The sequence below is a fragment of the Drosophila kikkawai genome, chromosome X, assembly GCF_030179895.1.
Source record: "Drosophila kikkawai strain 14028-0561.14 chromosome X, DkikHiC1v2, whole genome shotgun sequence".
Taxonomy (NCBI): Eukaryota; Metazoa; Arthropoda; class Insecta; order Diptera; family Drosophilidae; genus Drosophila; species Drosophila kikkawai.
Genome location: NC_091733.1, coordinates 32,196,431 through 32,212,963, shown reverse-complemented (window position 1 = coordinate 32,212,963; position 16,533 = coordinate 32,196,431). Strand labels below are relative to the sequence as shown.

The following is a 16,533-nucleotide window of genomic DNA, read 5'->3' as shown; positions in this document are numbered from 1 at the left end:
CCTTGCAAGGTATTATATTTTCAGTCAGAAGCTTAAAACGCAGAGAAGTAGTCATTTCCGACCCTATAAATCATATATATTCTTGATCAGCATCAACAGCTGAGTCGATTTAGCCATGTTTGCCAGAAAATTATAAATTTTAATTTTGTTTCTTAATTTTATGTTTAATTTTATTGTTCAAGGAGGTAAAGAAAAATCGAAAATTTTTAAATTGGTTAAATTTGTAAACTTTATAAGCAGATTTATTAACCTTGAAAATACTAACTCAAAACAGCTTTCCGAATTGAATTTAATGCATTTTTGGCTTAGTTATTGAATTTTTAAGCCCAAAAATGATCATATAAAATTATGAATAAATATTTAAAATTTAATACACCTTAAGAGGACTATAATTTCAGTCTGAAGCCTTAAAATCAGTGAAGGACTCATTTCCGACCCTATAAATCATATATATTCTTGATCAGCATCAACAGCTGAGTCGATTTAGCCATGTTTGCCAGAAAATTAAAAATTTTAATTTTGTTTCTTAATTTTATGTTTAATTTTATTGTTTAAGGAGGTAAAGAAAAATCGAAAATTTTTAAATTGGTTAAATTTGTAAACTTTATATGCAGATTTATTAACCTTGAAAATACTAACTCAAAACAGCTTTCCGAATTGAATTTAATGCATTTTTGGCTTAGTTATTGAATTTTTAAGCCCAAAAATGATCATATAAAATTAGGAATAAATATTTAAAAATTAATACACCTTAAGAGGACTATAATTTCAGTCTGAAAGCCTTAAAATCAGTGAAGGACTCATTTCCGACCCTATAAATCATATATATTCTTGATCAGCATCAATAGCTGAGTCGATTTAGCCATGTTTGCCAGAAAATTAAAAATTTTAATTTTGTTTCTTAATTTTATGTTTAATTTTATTGTTTAAGGAGGTAAAGAAAAATCGAAAATTTTTAAATTGGTTAAATTTGTAAACTTTATATGCAGATTTATTAACCTTGAAAATACTAACTCAGAACAGCTTTCAGAATGGAATTTAATGCATTTTTGGCTTAGTTATTGAATTTTTAAGCCCAAAAATGATCATATAAAATTATGAATAAATATTTAAAATTTAATACACCTTAAGAGGACTATAAAATCAGTTTGAAGCCTTAAAATCAGTGAAGGACTCATTTCCGACCCTATAAATCATATATATTCTTGATCAGCATCAACAGCTGAGTCGATTTAGCCATGTTTGCCAGAAAATTAAAAATTTTCATTTTGTTTCTTAATTTTATGTTTAATTTTATTGTTTAAGGAGGTGAACAAAAATCGAACATTTTTAAATTGGTTAAATTTTTAATCTATATATGCAGATTTATTAACCTTGAAAATACTAACTCAAAACAGCTTTCCGAATCGAATTTAATGCATTTTTGGCTATGTTACAGATTTTTCAGTTTTCGATTTCTCCAAAAATTATTGAAAGAAATTTTACAATTGAAAAAAAAATTACATAATTTTGAATTAAATAAAAAAACGTAAGACCTCTCTATATATATTTTTTCTCTGTGTGTTGTGTAGTAAAAAAAATAGATATTTATTTGCTCAGCCAGGAGTGTCCTTGTCCTGCTGTTGTCTTGCATTGTCCTGATGTGTTGTGCTCGGCTCGCCCAGGTTCTTAAGCCGCCCTAATACCTTTCCTAATGGTTTCGATGCTCTCCATTAGCGCCACTGCCGCCACTTAATGCCACACGTAGTCCGAATGGAAATGCGAGCAGCTCCTTGCCGGGATTAGGGCATGGCCTGCACTACGGGTTGATTGGTTAATCAATGCCAGGACAGGTCCGGACATCATCATCATTGGAAAAACATGTTAAGCATTACACAATGCGGCCAAGTACTAGTTTATGGTATTTATTATAGCTTGAAAATATGCAGCTAATTCTTTAGGGCACTGAGAGAAAATTCATGTATTTCTCTTTGTTTTTTAAAGATATAAAATATAAATATTTTATATAATATATAAATATAAATGTATATAACATTTAAATGATTTCCTCGTGGCATCTACAGATCACCGACCTAGGCCAACAATCGGATCTGAGTTGGAAGGCAAGTTCACTTGAGCTTGGCATCCACGTTCCACAGTTCACGTTCCACAGTTCACGTTCCACAGTTCACGTTCCACAGTTTACTCATGGTATACCTAGGCAAGGTAGAGGCGTATATCACGAGGAAAAATTCGAAATTATATATTTACAAAAATATAGCGTTTAAAATTATGTGGAAATATTGAATAACCGAATTTTTAAATATGGAAAACTATGGATTTACATTTTAAAAATTATTTAATTTATATTTAGAACTGATTTAAAATAATTATTTACAATTATTTTTAACAATTATAGTTTTAAGTAAGTTTATGCTGTTTTTAACCATCTAAATATCTATTTATTTCAAATATATCGCTATATACAAACCCCTCAATTTATGAAAAATAATTAAAAATCGATCGATAATATCGATATTGACAATCGCTTGAAGTGAGAGTTCTTTGGCTCCGAAAGAGACCACCTTTATTAGTTCCCTGTGACAGATAGTGCCACCCTCTCCCCAAATCTCTACCAGCTGACGATCAGTTGTGCGCCGAGTCTCCACGTGTTCGCTCTGGCAGCGGAGATAAACAAACCTACTAATTCTACAGATTACAAAATAAAAAACATCTATTAAAAAATGACCACATCCGCTGACATCAAGGTACGCCAGGTGACCGCCTCCGAGGCCGATCGCCTCATGACCTTCCTGCTGGAACACTATTACCGCGAAGAGCCCCTCACCGCAGGCACCTCCCCGCCGGAGCCCACGGCCGATGACAAGGAGTTCCTGCTCAGCAATATCCCCTATGGAACCTGCTTCCTGGCCGAGGCGGAGGAGAAGGAGGATCAGGGGAACGACAGTCGCCGGATAGTGGGCGCCGTGGTTGCGGGTCCCAAGGATGCCGGAGCACCGGAACTGATGCGCCAAGAGGCGGCCCAGCATGCTGGCAGCAAGTGGGGCCGCATTCTGGACGTACTCTCCGCAGCGGAGAACGGCAGCGATGTCTGTCGGCGCTTCAGTGTCCCGAGTAGCCTGCATGTCCATGCCCTGGGCGTGAATAGTGAGCTGCGCGGCCAGGCGCTGGGTGCCCGCCTCATGGAGGCCGTGGCCCAGAAAGCCCGGGAGCAGGGCCATCGCCTCGTCTCCGTGGACTGCACTAGTGTTTACTCGGCGCGGCTGGTGCAGCGCTTGGGCTACGAGCTGGTGCACACGCTGCGCTATGCGGACCACCTGGACGCCAGCGGGCAGCAGGTGGTCACTCCTCCGCCCCCGCACGAGAGTATCCAGACCTTCGTGCTGCGGCTCTAAAGCTCTGGAGCAATGAAGCCCTTATCGCTGTCGCCGGGTGGCCATAAACCCACCCGAAAGATATAGTTTATCAGTTCCGCGTAACTTATGGCACTTGGGGCACACCGAAAAATATTGGGGGATATTTTTAGCCACGAATTGTTCAAAAAAATTAGGGTAATAGATCTATTTTATCATTTTTTATAACGAAAAATGAACTTGGCTTAGATTTATATTCTCTTGAACTTTGTTTTCATTTATTTCTATTTTATTTTATATTTAAATAAAAGAATTAAAACTAAATAATAAAACAATAATAATGATAATAACAAATAATAAATGACAATATTTAATTTGAATTTTAAATTTAAAGGCCATATAGGATCATCTTTTAGGGCCAATGAGCTTTCCAATTTCTAAAGAACTTGTATACTTGTGACTTTAATTTATAAATTATTATAAAATATTATTAAAATTTAAAAAGCATTTATTTCTAAATGTTTATAATCATTTTTAAATATTTAAAGTAATTAAAGTCTGAAGTAAATCTAGAACTTGCTTAGCTACATTTAAATTCTGATTTAATTTCTTATTAAATAAACAAAATTAATATAAAAATGATGTCACTTAATTAGTTGTAAATATTCTCTTCCCCTGACATTTGGCTTAGTGTAATAATCCACATATTGCCAGAACCATAACCATCTTGAGACTAATTAGTGATGTTAACTGAAAATTCAATTGTTGTTATGCGCCACTTGTGTGGTGCTTACGCCGGGAATTAGGTGGCTGGGTGGCTCGGTGGCTGAGTGGTCTCCATGACAACAACAACAGCTGGAAAGCTGGCAAGCTGAGCTGCTGGGAAGTGCCGCCAGGTGAGCTCTGCGTTACGGATTTGGCTTGGAATAAATTGCTAATTAATAATCCCCAATAAGGGAACCGCAACCTTACATAGTTTAGGGGCCTCTTAAGCTATGTGCCCTTTGGGAGGGGAAATTACCTAGTGGTTAATTTACTGAGAGTTTCATCGGAATAAACTCAAACAAGTTTGGATTTCGAGTGCAATTAGGTTATTAAGTCAAAAAATAAAGTATTTAAGCAGAGTAATTAATGTTTAAATAATTAAATGAGGCCTAGGCCTGAACATATCAAAATGTAACTCCCAAATGGCTATCGTTTTCATCTCGATCTCTGACCAATTTGCTGGTCGATGGCTCTGGGATATTATGTAATAAGTGTTGGTCCTTGGCGCGTGACTACTGGCCGGTGCCGGGATCCCTTGTGAGCCATGTGATTCCGCCAGAAGGCACGTGCTGCCAAGTAACCCCAACAGCAAATGTATCTCTGCAGCTGTATCTGTATCTGCATCTAGCTGGACTGTGTGTATCTGTATCTGCTGGACATAGTTGCAACATGGGCAACCGCAGCGAGTGGCAACCGCAGGGCGGCTGCTATTCCCCGAGGCCTGCGGCTTAGGTAACCGACAATTATTCATTGCGCATACGACGCGTTGGTCGCGCTAATTAGACGCTGCAGCTGCTGTCGATAATGAAGCCGCTTTGCCCGTATGATTATGCCCTCCCCTGGTCACGCCCATTGCCGCCCCTCCCCAAAAAAAAAGTCGAAGCATCTGCTGATGGGGGCGTGTCGCCCTGTTTAAGCTGTGAAGCACGTCCTGCGCCGAGCTGAGCCATCTGACGTGGCGTGCATTCCGTGTGCGCGATATCCTGCCGCCTGACACGCCCACTTTCGGGGGCTGCCGCTGCTCCTGCTAAATGGCCGCGTTCAAACTTTGCTGCCGGCCAAAAGGCAAACTGGCCAAAAGTAACAAGTAACAAAAATGCGGCGCAGCACAAGTTTCTTGCTAAAAAGAAAGGTGAAGAAAAAATTTTTTATTGGGAAAAAGAACAACGAATGTGGGATTACTCTTTTCCTGTTTATGTCGTAATATTTTTGGGTATTTAAAAAAACATTTTAGTACCTCTTTAGCGTAAGGTAAAAGTCCTGAAACTAAAATTTAAGGGATTGATCTTCATGGTTACTTTATACCCTTGGGTATAAACAGGTTCTTGGTTCTCTGTGAGCTTTCTTAAAGGCAACTTCCTTTACCTGAGAAGCACTGCCAGAGCAATGCAAGGACCAAGTTTCTCTGGCAAAGAATCAGCAGCCTGATTGCGGGATGAAGGAGCCTGAACCTGTCCATGGGTAGCCAGTTCCCATAATGGGATTCCGGCTGACATCAGCTCAAAACTGGAGCACCAGAGGCTGGCTTCTCCTCTCCTTTAGGATTGACAACAACTTTTCAGGCAGGCAAACGGATTACAGGGAAAGAAAATATGGCCCAAATACGGGATTTATGGGTAATATTATAGATTTCATTTAATATATAGATAATAATTAACAATAATTATTTATTTAAATGGAAATCTGATCCCTAGACTTTCCTATACTTGATCATGCTTCTTTTCCTGTTTTGTACAATTTGTGGAAATTCTCAAGGAGATTTCTTTGGCATTCTTTAGTGGCAGTCACTTGTCACAGGCTGCCAAAGGGATTTCGATCCCAAAAGTGCTTTTTTTTGCCTGGATTTATATTTATGGGGTGCAATTTGTGTGTGTTAATAGGGAAAATAAGGGTCAAAATAATAGGGTTATTTTTATTAATTTTAAAATATTTATTTAATTAAGAATATTAATTTTGAATTATTTATTTAATATTATTTATTAATCTATTAATTGTATATAATTTATTTAATATGGTTATCTATTAATATTGATTTATTAATTTAATATTATTGTCCTATTAATTTTAAATTATTTTTTTTACATATTTAAATATATTAAAAAAATATTTAGTTTACTATATATATAGAAAACCCTACTATTATTGTGTTTCTGTATATGTATCTTTATCTGTATCTTTATCTGTATGTATATCTGTATCTGTATCTTTATATGTATCTTTATCTGTCTCTGCCTCTGCATTTGTAGCTTTAGCTGTAAGTGTAACTGTATATTTCATGGCTTTGGCTTGCTCATATGCATGACGCCAGTGCGGGTGTTGTATAAATAAGAAATGTTCACGCATCCTTTGAGTCGACTGTTGATGTTGTTTTTCCCGCTTCTGTTGCTGCTCCATGGTCCGCCGCCTGCTGCTGCTCCTTCTCCTGCTTCTCCTCCACCTCCACCTCCACCTCCACCTCCACCTCCACCTCCTCCTCCCTCTCCCGCTGCTCATCCCGACATCCTCCTCCTGTCGCCTTTGTCGTTTTTATTGCCCGGCTGTCAATATCCGTGTCCGCATCCGTTGGCACATTCGCTGGCGCCTCGCCGGCCTCCGTTTCGCAGTCACTTTGCACACTGACCTTTGACTCCCACGTGGCCCATCAGGCAGGTCCTGCCAGCTCCTGCCAGTGTCAGCTCCTGTTCCCGTTGCCTTTTGCGACCTTAAGGATATGTGTGGCCATAAACAACAGGATATGAAATGAGTGCCCCGAGTGGCCTCTCTCTCCGGTGGCTCTTATTCAAATGCGACCTCTCACCCATGACCCCGCCCCCATGACACCGATATCCTTGCCAGATCCTGTCCCGGCTCCTGCTCCTGCTTTTCACTCGCTTGCCCTTGGCTACGCACGATTTAAATTAAATTGCACTTGACGCATTTTCCGGCACAGCCACCACCCCTCCTGGTGATTCAATTAGTGCGCCTAGGTCTAGACTCTGTACCCCCGCTCCGGCCTGTAAATAAATAATAAATGTAATCTCCCAGCTCGGACAGGAGGCAGGAGATAAAGGATTGGAGCGGCCCAGGTTCGTTGAACTAGCAAAGATCACAGCGGGGCAGGAGGGATGAATGGATATATTGATGGATGGCCAAAGGATGTGCGGCCTGAAAGGAGCTGTGGCTAACTGGGCTGAGGATGAATAGCTGGCAGGACAATAGATTGAGGGACAGGACGGAAAATGCTTAGGAATAACAAAGAACACAGGCTTGAAGACATCAAGGAAATGAAAATAAATATGTTGACAAAAAGGAGCAGGGTAAAAGTAACTTTTTTATATTAAATCGCGGATATTTATACCCTTATTTTAATTTTTTAGAATTTATAATATTTTTTTGTACTTTATTAAACTTTCAATCCCTGCTACCGTAGACAAGGCCAATTCTCCCTTTTGAATGACTCCATCAAAGGCTAAGATTCCACAAAAACCAATAGCCCCGATAGCTCCTGGAAGGGACTCTTTTACGGTTGGCAAAAACGGGAACAGCAGCTCCGGGGAGCTCAGAAATCTAATTTAAAATCTGCACACACACACACAGAGGCGGAGGCTGCAGGAACTGCACTTGGAGCTGAGACTGGGGACCGGGTCAAAGGCCAGCGACAACAGACAACAGATGCTGGCGGTGGGCAGGAGTAAGTCTCTGTGTGTGTGTGTGTGTGTGTGTGTGTGCACCTGGCCAAAGCCAAAGGTAACCAAAGGCAGGCAGGCAAACGGACAAGGCAACAAAATCAAACCCGGTTGTTGCGATTTAATCTTCAATCTTGTTAAGATGCTGCTGCTCTCCAGTCTGGTTAGATTGGTGCCTATTTTTATTTTGATTTAAAATTCCCCTAAAAATATAAGAAAAATTAGTAGCAATTTATTCCCAAGATATATTTATAATTAATTATTAAAATAGTACTTAAAACTCTTTAATTTCTAAGGAATCTTATCTTTCATTTTAACATATATCCTTTTTCATTGCTTTTTCTGGCTTTGGTCAGCACTATTTATTAAGGTTGCCTTTTCCTTGTTTTCGTAGCCCAATTCCCGTATCCGTATCCCTGTTTTTTTAAAGGAACAAAAGTTTCTCCCGACCAAACCCATACACCTTTACTCTGAACTGTGAAGCTACCAATGTTTAACACCTGCCCACCAAATCCAACACACTCGAGGATGCAGCTGCTCCTCCTTCTCTTCCCGCACTCTTCCTACTCCCCTTCAGAGACCATTAGGAATTGCAGGAGATTCGAGGGACTTTAGGAATTTGAGAACAAAATGCAGAGGCCGTGGGGCACGCACCATGGAGTGCTTGTGGCAGATACAACTCCAGTCCTAGGCCAGAAAAAAAATACTTGGAAAAAAACTAGGACTAAAATATATAAAATTATAGTTAAATTTAGTTAAAAAAGATGAAGATTTAGAAGTACTTTTAGAAATTAATATATTAAAAGTAGTAATTAATTAAGAAACCCCCAAAGGAATATATTTAGAATTATATTTATTATATATTTCCAAGTTGTTTCTTATATTTTCTAAATTAATTATAGTCTCAAGAGTCCTAAATAATTAATTTTGCAAACTTTCACAACAAGAAACCAAAGAGGGTTTCTCTCAGTGCTTAAATAGGCATTCCCTGGACCAACAACTTGCCGCACATTCCTTTTCCCCTTAGAGTGCTCTGGCTGAACATTAAAATGCTTGAATGGATGCTCCTCTTGGCCTCGGAATCATTCCCGCAGGACCAACAAGAACAACAACAACGCTGACAGGATGTTGGAATTCGGCAGGAATCTCGGCTGCGAATACATTCACATTTATGGCATAGAGTGGTGGATGGTTAACAGATAATTTGCTTGAAATTTAACTGAATATTCTTTGGTTGTTTTGGAGGCAAAGATCTTGAAAAAAGAAGGCTAGAATGAAAATCCTTCTCATATACATGTGGAAAGTGGAAATTCATCCGTATTCACGCTGCATTTCAAATGCCAAACAATTTGACAGAGCTTAATTGGTTGCTGAGCCCACGAATTTAAGCAACTTCTATGCGAGTGCTGGGCCAAGGCATCAGTGTTGGCAGAAATGTGGATTTAGAACTGCTCATAACATCATTATCATTACATTTATACATTTTTATAATTTTTTAAGTTTTAGTTAAGCTTAAATTTCCAGGGAATCGCCTTAGAATATACATCCTAAGAAAGGGGCAGCAAGTGAATTATATATTTCTGAATAATTTACAATTATTTCTGAATAATTTACAATTATTTCTGAATAATTTACAATTATTTCTGAATAATTTAAAATTATTTCTGAATAATTTAGAATTATTTTTTATAGAATTACATTTAAATTAAATTTCCAGGCAAGTCTCTGATTGTACATCCTAAAAACCCACATATTGCCCGCTCTGTGTAGACACACTGCGTATACGCAATGTATGCATCTGTAAGCTGATGTCTCCCTGTGGTAATGAACATATCTCAGCATCTGCACTTGTATCTCTAATCCAAGGTGTTCCCTACCTCGCCCCGTCATGCCCACTTGGGCAACGCAAATGAGGCCGTGTTGCAGGGTCCGATATCCTGACACAGCCACATGTCGCACAAATCAATTAGCATTAATTAGAATCCAATTACATTTTAATCAACATTTTGCCAGCGATTCAGTGGGGAATCGGAGCGAGAGATAAGGGAGAGTTCTGCCAGCTAGCTTTCACATCCAGCTGTGATTCTGGGGGCTACCAACTGGCAACTGGCAACTGGCGGCAACTTGCAACTTGCAATTCATGCAGCCAACTATGGCAACTTAATTGCGGGGGCGGCGCCACTGCCGCAGGACAAGCAAAAAAAAAAAAAAACTTTCATGGACAGTTGGCACACTCCAAAATGGCCACGAATAAGACTCTTCTTTGAGGAGATTCAATAGAGTTGCCGGGAAATGTGGCATTAAAAAAGAAAGCCAACATGTTTTAGGGAGAAAAGAGAGACTAATTTGGACTTTTTCAAGATGTTACTTAAAGTTAAATCAAGTTTTTATATTTATATAAAATATAAATTTAAAATTACTTTACCTTTTGTTTAAAAATAAATGCAAAGACAGATAAAAATTAGTTACTAATTTTCAAAGCTTAAAATATATTCAAGCCTTTAGGAACTTATCCAAAAATTCTTTTTTAGTTTTAAGCTTTAAATTATAGTCTTTCTTGATTTTAAAATAAAGTATTTACATATTTAATAATTTAATAATACATTAATAAAGGCATTTGCATGCTTAATTTATTATAAATATTATAAATTGTTAAAAAAAAAAACACAATTAAATAAAACAATAAAGAATAGAGAATATAATAAATTCATAGATTTAAAATAATAGAAAGAGCATCCTTTCTCTGCCTGCATTTCCACCGGAAAACTCTCTGGCCCGGCCGGGCAACTTTTCCTCGGCAATTTCGGGACTGGGAAAACTTTCGCAACAAATGCAAATGCAGCTGGAACAATTTTCTTCTGGCGTTTGCCGTTCGGCATTCGTTTTTTTGAATATTTTTCGGGGTTTCTGGCTTGGTTTTTTGGGAAAGTTTTCCACAGTTTACTGGACAGCTGGATGTGCTGCGGTGGCGGCCACCACCATTTGGCTTTTCAATTAAGCGGCTCAAAGGCACCTGGCCAACGACAACGACAATCGACAATCGACGGGCATCGAATGCAGCAGGCCCGGCAAAATGGGAAACTAATCAAAAGTTGGCAATCAATTTTGATTTCTGTTTTGTTAACAGCAATTGGAAAAGTTTGATGGGGGGAGCGAAAAAGGTATGCATTATATATATGTATAAAAAACAGTCATTTGATTCCGCAAGAATCCCTTTTTGGGGCTTTCCCTTTTTGGGGATTTCGCTTTTCTTGTTTTTCTTTTTTTTTTTTGTGGTTGTAACTTTGCCAGTGGCAGGATAATTGCGGAGGCTTGCCTGCTGCCGCTGACAAAGGGTGCAAAGAGGGTCCTTGGCTGATTGGGAGATTAAAATTTAATAAGATTATAAAGTCATTTCGGTTTTGTCTCTGTCTGTCTGTCTTTTGGGGGGGAATGTTTTTGCCTGTGAGTGTCCTGATCCTAAATAACGACATTGTAATTATATTTCACACCCACACAGTCTGTGAGAATATAACTTGGCGAGGAAGATGGAAGCCTTCAGGAAGGAAATATTATTGTATTTATTTTTATTTATTATTATTTTTTTATTATCATTATGGTTCCCTAGTCATATAGCAAGCTCTCTCCTTGTAATAAATACATTCTAGTGTCTAGTTTCTCTTGAAAAAGAGTTGATTTCAGTGAAAAGTATTTGAAAATTTCCCCCCGGAAAGTTGATTGGCCCAGAGATATATGGCTAGCAGCTCCTTCCGCTTGAAATGCTTCTTTGCTTTTCAAAAATGAAAGCTTCAATTTCGCTCAAAATGCGGTTTGCGGATTGCCCAACCTGGGCTGCCGTATTTTGCTCTCCCCCTCCCCTGGATCCTGTCGCTTTTTCATGCTGATGGCTTTGAGCACACACACACACACTCACACACACAGAGTTGCTGTGCCGCCATGATGGGTCCTTTGATGTTGCCGTTCATTTCCCGTTTCCGGCGAGAGCGTGGAAAGCTATGCCCGCTATTCCCAGGCGCTTGGCCAATGACCGCTGCATCCTTTTGGACCAGTGCATCGTGTGCCCTGTGCAGGCCTCAGTGCCATTAGCACACACTCACACACACACACACACAGCCATATCCCGGCATATCCCACATCCTGGAGGGGCACCATACAAACGGCCTTTTGAACCATTGTCCTGGCCCTGTGTGTGCTCCCTACTGGATTCACTTGGCGCTTTTATGCGGCCGTTGAGCGTCAAAGCGCGAACAGGACGAAAGGACACTTCACAACCGGAGGTGAACTCTTGCCAGTAAGTGGCGAAAAAAATAAATAAATAAAAAAGGAAAGAAAGGAATCAGTCAGAAAATACAACTTGCTGATGGAGCAACTAAGTATTCAGTACTCAATTGTGTCTACAAATTAAAAGGAGTTGACAAAAGGATTCACATATTTTATTTTCTATTATACTAAATAGCATTAATTTATTTTTTACAATTTATACAGCTTTTTCAATATTTTATATATTTAATATAAATTTTTAATTGTGTCTAAAAGTTAAAAGACTCAACAAATCGAGTTTTTGATATATTAAATTCCTTATTTTATATTATTAAAATATTATTTTTAGCTAAAAAACAATACAGAAACCGAAAAATGAAAATAATACATAATATAAAATATTAAATTCCTTAATTTTATATAATAAAAATATAATTCTTAGATTAAAACCAACATCGTAACCGCAAAAGAAAAAATTATATAATATAAAAAAATAATAATAATAATTGCTTCTCTTGTTTGTATTTAAAATATTATTTTCCATAAATTGTAAGGCTTCTAGACCTCACAGTTCTCAGAACTTTATGACTCCCCCCCCCTCTTTTATGCATTTTACTTCACTTTTTCCCCATTTTAAATTGAGCTTTCAGCAAATAGAATAAAATAAGAAAATAAAATAAACCTCCCTGATAGTCAATGGTCCGGAAGCGAAATTTATATGGGAGGAAACCTTGGGGGGAGGAACCAACGGAGAACCGTTCAAGTTGGAGCCGCTGCCTGGAGGAGCTGGAAGGCTGCTGCAGCCACATAATTCAATTAGTTATAGCCGTGCTTATTTTGCTCGGCTTCCTTTGCTCCATAACCCGTGGCATGTGGCATGTGCCATGTGGCATGTGCAACATGTGTGGGTACACCAGTCTGTTGCAGCAATTAAACGGGAATTTCATTTCGACGACGGCGCCAGGACCAGGACCAGCGCCAGCACCAGTGCCAGTGCCAGCCAGTTGCCGCAGCAACAGGAGCAGCGGGAGCTGCTGAACAGCACAGTAAATGACAACTGGCAAGGACCTCAAGGATACCCATCAATCCACAAAATAAATAAATATAACACAGAAATATTTCTGTATAAAATTTAAACAACAAAAAGAAAAATTAAAGAGAATTTTTAAAAAAACTTTCTGCCCAGAAATTATATTAATTATAACTTATTCAACTTTTTAAACATTTAATTTTAAATATTTTTGGACTGAAAGTTTTAACCCTTTTTAAAGCCTCATGCTCATGCAGAGGGCATGCTTTTTTCGGGGCATACACGGAGCAGCTTAAATATGTACTCGGTAAATGCATAACGGGAAAGAACAATAAGCAAATCGTTAAGATTCGCAAACTTTTCGCAGTACAATTGCCGACAGTGAGGGCCACCTGCCACCCCCAACTCCCCAACATCCCGACACCCCAACACCCCATCCCCAGCCACTGGCAAATACTTCAGAGTTTCAGGAGGGAGTGTGGGAAATCGGTGTTTTTCACTATTTTCCACGGCATTGCAGGTGCTGGAAAAATTACACTGCCAATTGGAATTTAAAGAAAAATAGTTTCTTATTATTATTATTATTATTATTATTATTTTGTTTTTGTGTTTTCAAGTGTTTTTTGATTAATTAATATTTAAAATAGTTGAAAAGCTTGAAGAAAAATAGTTTCTTATTTTTATCTGCATTTTTTAAATGGATTTTTTATTAATTATTATTTGAAATAGCTGTTAGGCTTGATTGTAACACTAATTTAATATTTTTTTAAGTTAAAAAAGTTTTTAGCTAAGGGAAATTTTTTAAATAATAGAACTTATGTGGTATAAAAAATAAATATTTTTAAGACTTACTTATTTTAAACAAATAATCCTTAAAAATAGTTAATAAATATAAGGAAATTATTTAAATAATTTAAATTAATTAAATAATTTATAATGATTTAATTTAAAATTATTAAGAATTTCCAAATGAAAAATAAAATATTATTTGCCAAGTTTTTAGCTAAGAAAAATATGAAAATGGTAGAACTTATAGATAAATATTCTTAAACATATTTTATAAATATAAACAAAAAATATAAATTACTAATATAGTCCAAATGTTGATTGATTTCCGATTGATTCTGTGTGTTGGTTTAATTCCCATCGATTCATTACTTTCACAGGACTTTTAATAGGACTCGTTGCCTTTACTCCACCGACTTGCTCGGCACTTTCTTCTTGTCTAGAAAACTTTTGCCTTGCCTTCGGTTCGGTTTATTTTCTTTGATTTTTTATATATTTGTTTGTTTTTAAGGTGTGTGGGCGTGGCTGTAGGTGAGGGCTGCGCGTCTGGGGACTCTCAAGGACCCACACCCAGACCCAGACCCTGCTCCTCCTCCCATGTGTGGGCTCAAGCTTATGACTTAATAAATACTCCCCAGTGTGCGCATGTGGCTGGCAATTTAATAACAAAGGCAAACGGCATTGGAATAAAAAGCAAAGCATGCCCAGGACTTGGCAGGACCTCCTCGGTGCATATGGCAGGGAATGCCTTTGATTTACTCCGCGGAGCGAGAGTGCAGCAAATATTTGCCGGGAGGGGAAGCACACTCCGAATATATATAGTATTTAAGATGCATATATAAATATGTATGTATTAAGCTCTCGCCAAGGGTTTCAATTCAATTGTCAAAGAACCTCGGTGAGTAATCCGTTTATCCGGGCCACCAATGGCTTGGCCCCCAAGCCAAGTCAGGCTAAGCCAGGCTAAGTCAGGCCAAGCTAAGTCAAGCCCAAACCCAGGCCACTTGTTTTCCTTGGGCACCCGTCTGACAGGCCAAATCCAGGGGATATAGGCAGCCATTGACACCGCCATAGAGCATCGCTAAAGCGAGGGTAAAGAGAGAGATTTTGATTTATCTCAAAGTAATTTAGTTAACAAGTTAGGTCAAAATACACACATTTATTAATTAAAACTAAGTCAACAAAAAAAGAACAACAGAAAACCACTCAAAATCAGTGATGATAGACGGGGGCGGCGGCATAGGCCACCGGGGCAACGGCCTTGACAATGGCCTTGGCCACCAGGCGCTCCCTGTTGACCACGGCATTGAAACCATTAACCGGATCCGAGGTGTACTGCACAATACGCTTGAAGCCATCGGCATCGATCAGGGAATACTCGCCGCGGACCACATCGCCGTCACGCTCCTCCACCTGGCTCTTGGAGTCACCGGACAGCGAGTCCTGTACATCGTAGGCGAACTTGTACTGCGGATGAGGGTCGTACTCCTCATCGGCCTTGGCCAGGACAGGATGGGCCACCGTTTTGACCACAGCAGCGGCCACGGGAACGGAAACGGGAGCTGCATGGTACACCTGAGCGGCGGGCAGGACACCAGCGCTGGCGGCGGCAACTAGAGCCAGGAGAGCCAAGAACTACAGATAAATAGTAAGAGATTTTCATTAACTAAAATATTCAAGTTAAATGTATTCATTTTGTAATAAAAATGATGTTTATTTCACTATTTCAAAGTTCCCTAAGTATTATTGATATATTCCTTATAAATTTCTAAACAAACTCACCTTAAATGCCATTTTGGTAGCTTAGTTTTTAAACTTTAAACCTCGAGTTGTTAACAAACCGAAAGCCAAGTGCCGTGTGATAAGAAATGCCTTAGTTGCAAACCATTTATAGCAAAAAGTAGCTCCAAACCAACCCGAATAAATTGCCGCTCAAGGCCAGCAATTGGACACACTTTGTCACAAGAAAAACAAGAAAAAAATTATAAAAAAAAGGGTAGCCAAATAATAATAATAAAAACATGCCGCGCGTAATTCGACATTCAATTAGAGTTGCAGAAAATAAAAGAAAGCTCTCTTGCCGTTGGCTAAAACCTGTTTTTTTGTAATCACCAAACGCATGACCATTGTTCTCCGGCTATGACACAAATACAAACAGTTGAGGCTGCAGAAAAAGATTATGTACCTGTCCCATGTAATATTCAGGCGGTTATTTTGGGAGAGATTTGGGAGTTGCCCTCGTTTCTGAGCATGTCATCTCTGGAAAGGAACATCTTTGGGGGGGGGGTTGTGAATGATACGTCACTATATATGCTGTGTATTTTAATGTGAGTGACTGTGGGGGAGAGCAGAAGAAGAAACAGCCATCGCATAAATGTTTTAAAAGTTACAAATAGAAGCGAACAAACACAACTGGGCTACATATCCCAGGATACAAGGATGCCCAGGCTTTAGCATATTTTTAACTTTAATAACCCCCCTTCAAAAACCCTTAAAATTAACACAATTTTGTAATATAAAAAATATTTACTTAAAGTAGCTAAATTTAAATATACATAAAATGTTATATAATTTTTTTAGATAAGCAAAACATAAAATATCCATAACTAAAAATAACATAACATAAATTTGCATTCTAAGTTTATGGTTATTTTTCATTTCATTTTCTGCAATT

The 16,533-nt window shown here is 38.4% G+C and overlaps 2 protein-coding genes across 2 annotated transcripts; one reads left to right on the top strand and one right to left on the bottom strand.

Annotated features, from left to right (window-relative positions):
• Positions 1-2,610: 2,610 nt before the first annotated feature.
• Positions 2,611-3,697, top strand: AgmNAT (Agmatine N-acetyltransferase). The gene has a single exon (XM_017161414.3). It carries the CDS (start codon positions 2,724-2,726, stop codon positions 3,393-3,395), a length of 672 nt encoding a protein of 223 aa, XP_017016903.1. The 5' UTR covers positions 2,611-2,723; the 3' UTR covers positions 3,396-3,697.
• Positions 3,698-15,071: 11,374 nt separating this feature from the next.
• Cpr5C (Cuticular protein 5C) lies at positions 15,072-15,732 on the bottom strand. The gene is made up of 2 exons (XM_017161498.2): positions 15,642-15,732; positions 15,072-15,494 (listed from the first exon to the last, which is right to left on the bottom strand). Exons 1-2 carry the CDS (start codon positions 15,651-15,653, stop codon positions 15,072-15,074), a joined length of 435 nt encoding a protein of 144 aa, XP_017016987.1. The 5' UTR covers positions 15,654-15,732.
• Positions 15,733-16,533: the final 801 nt, after the last annotated feature.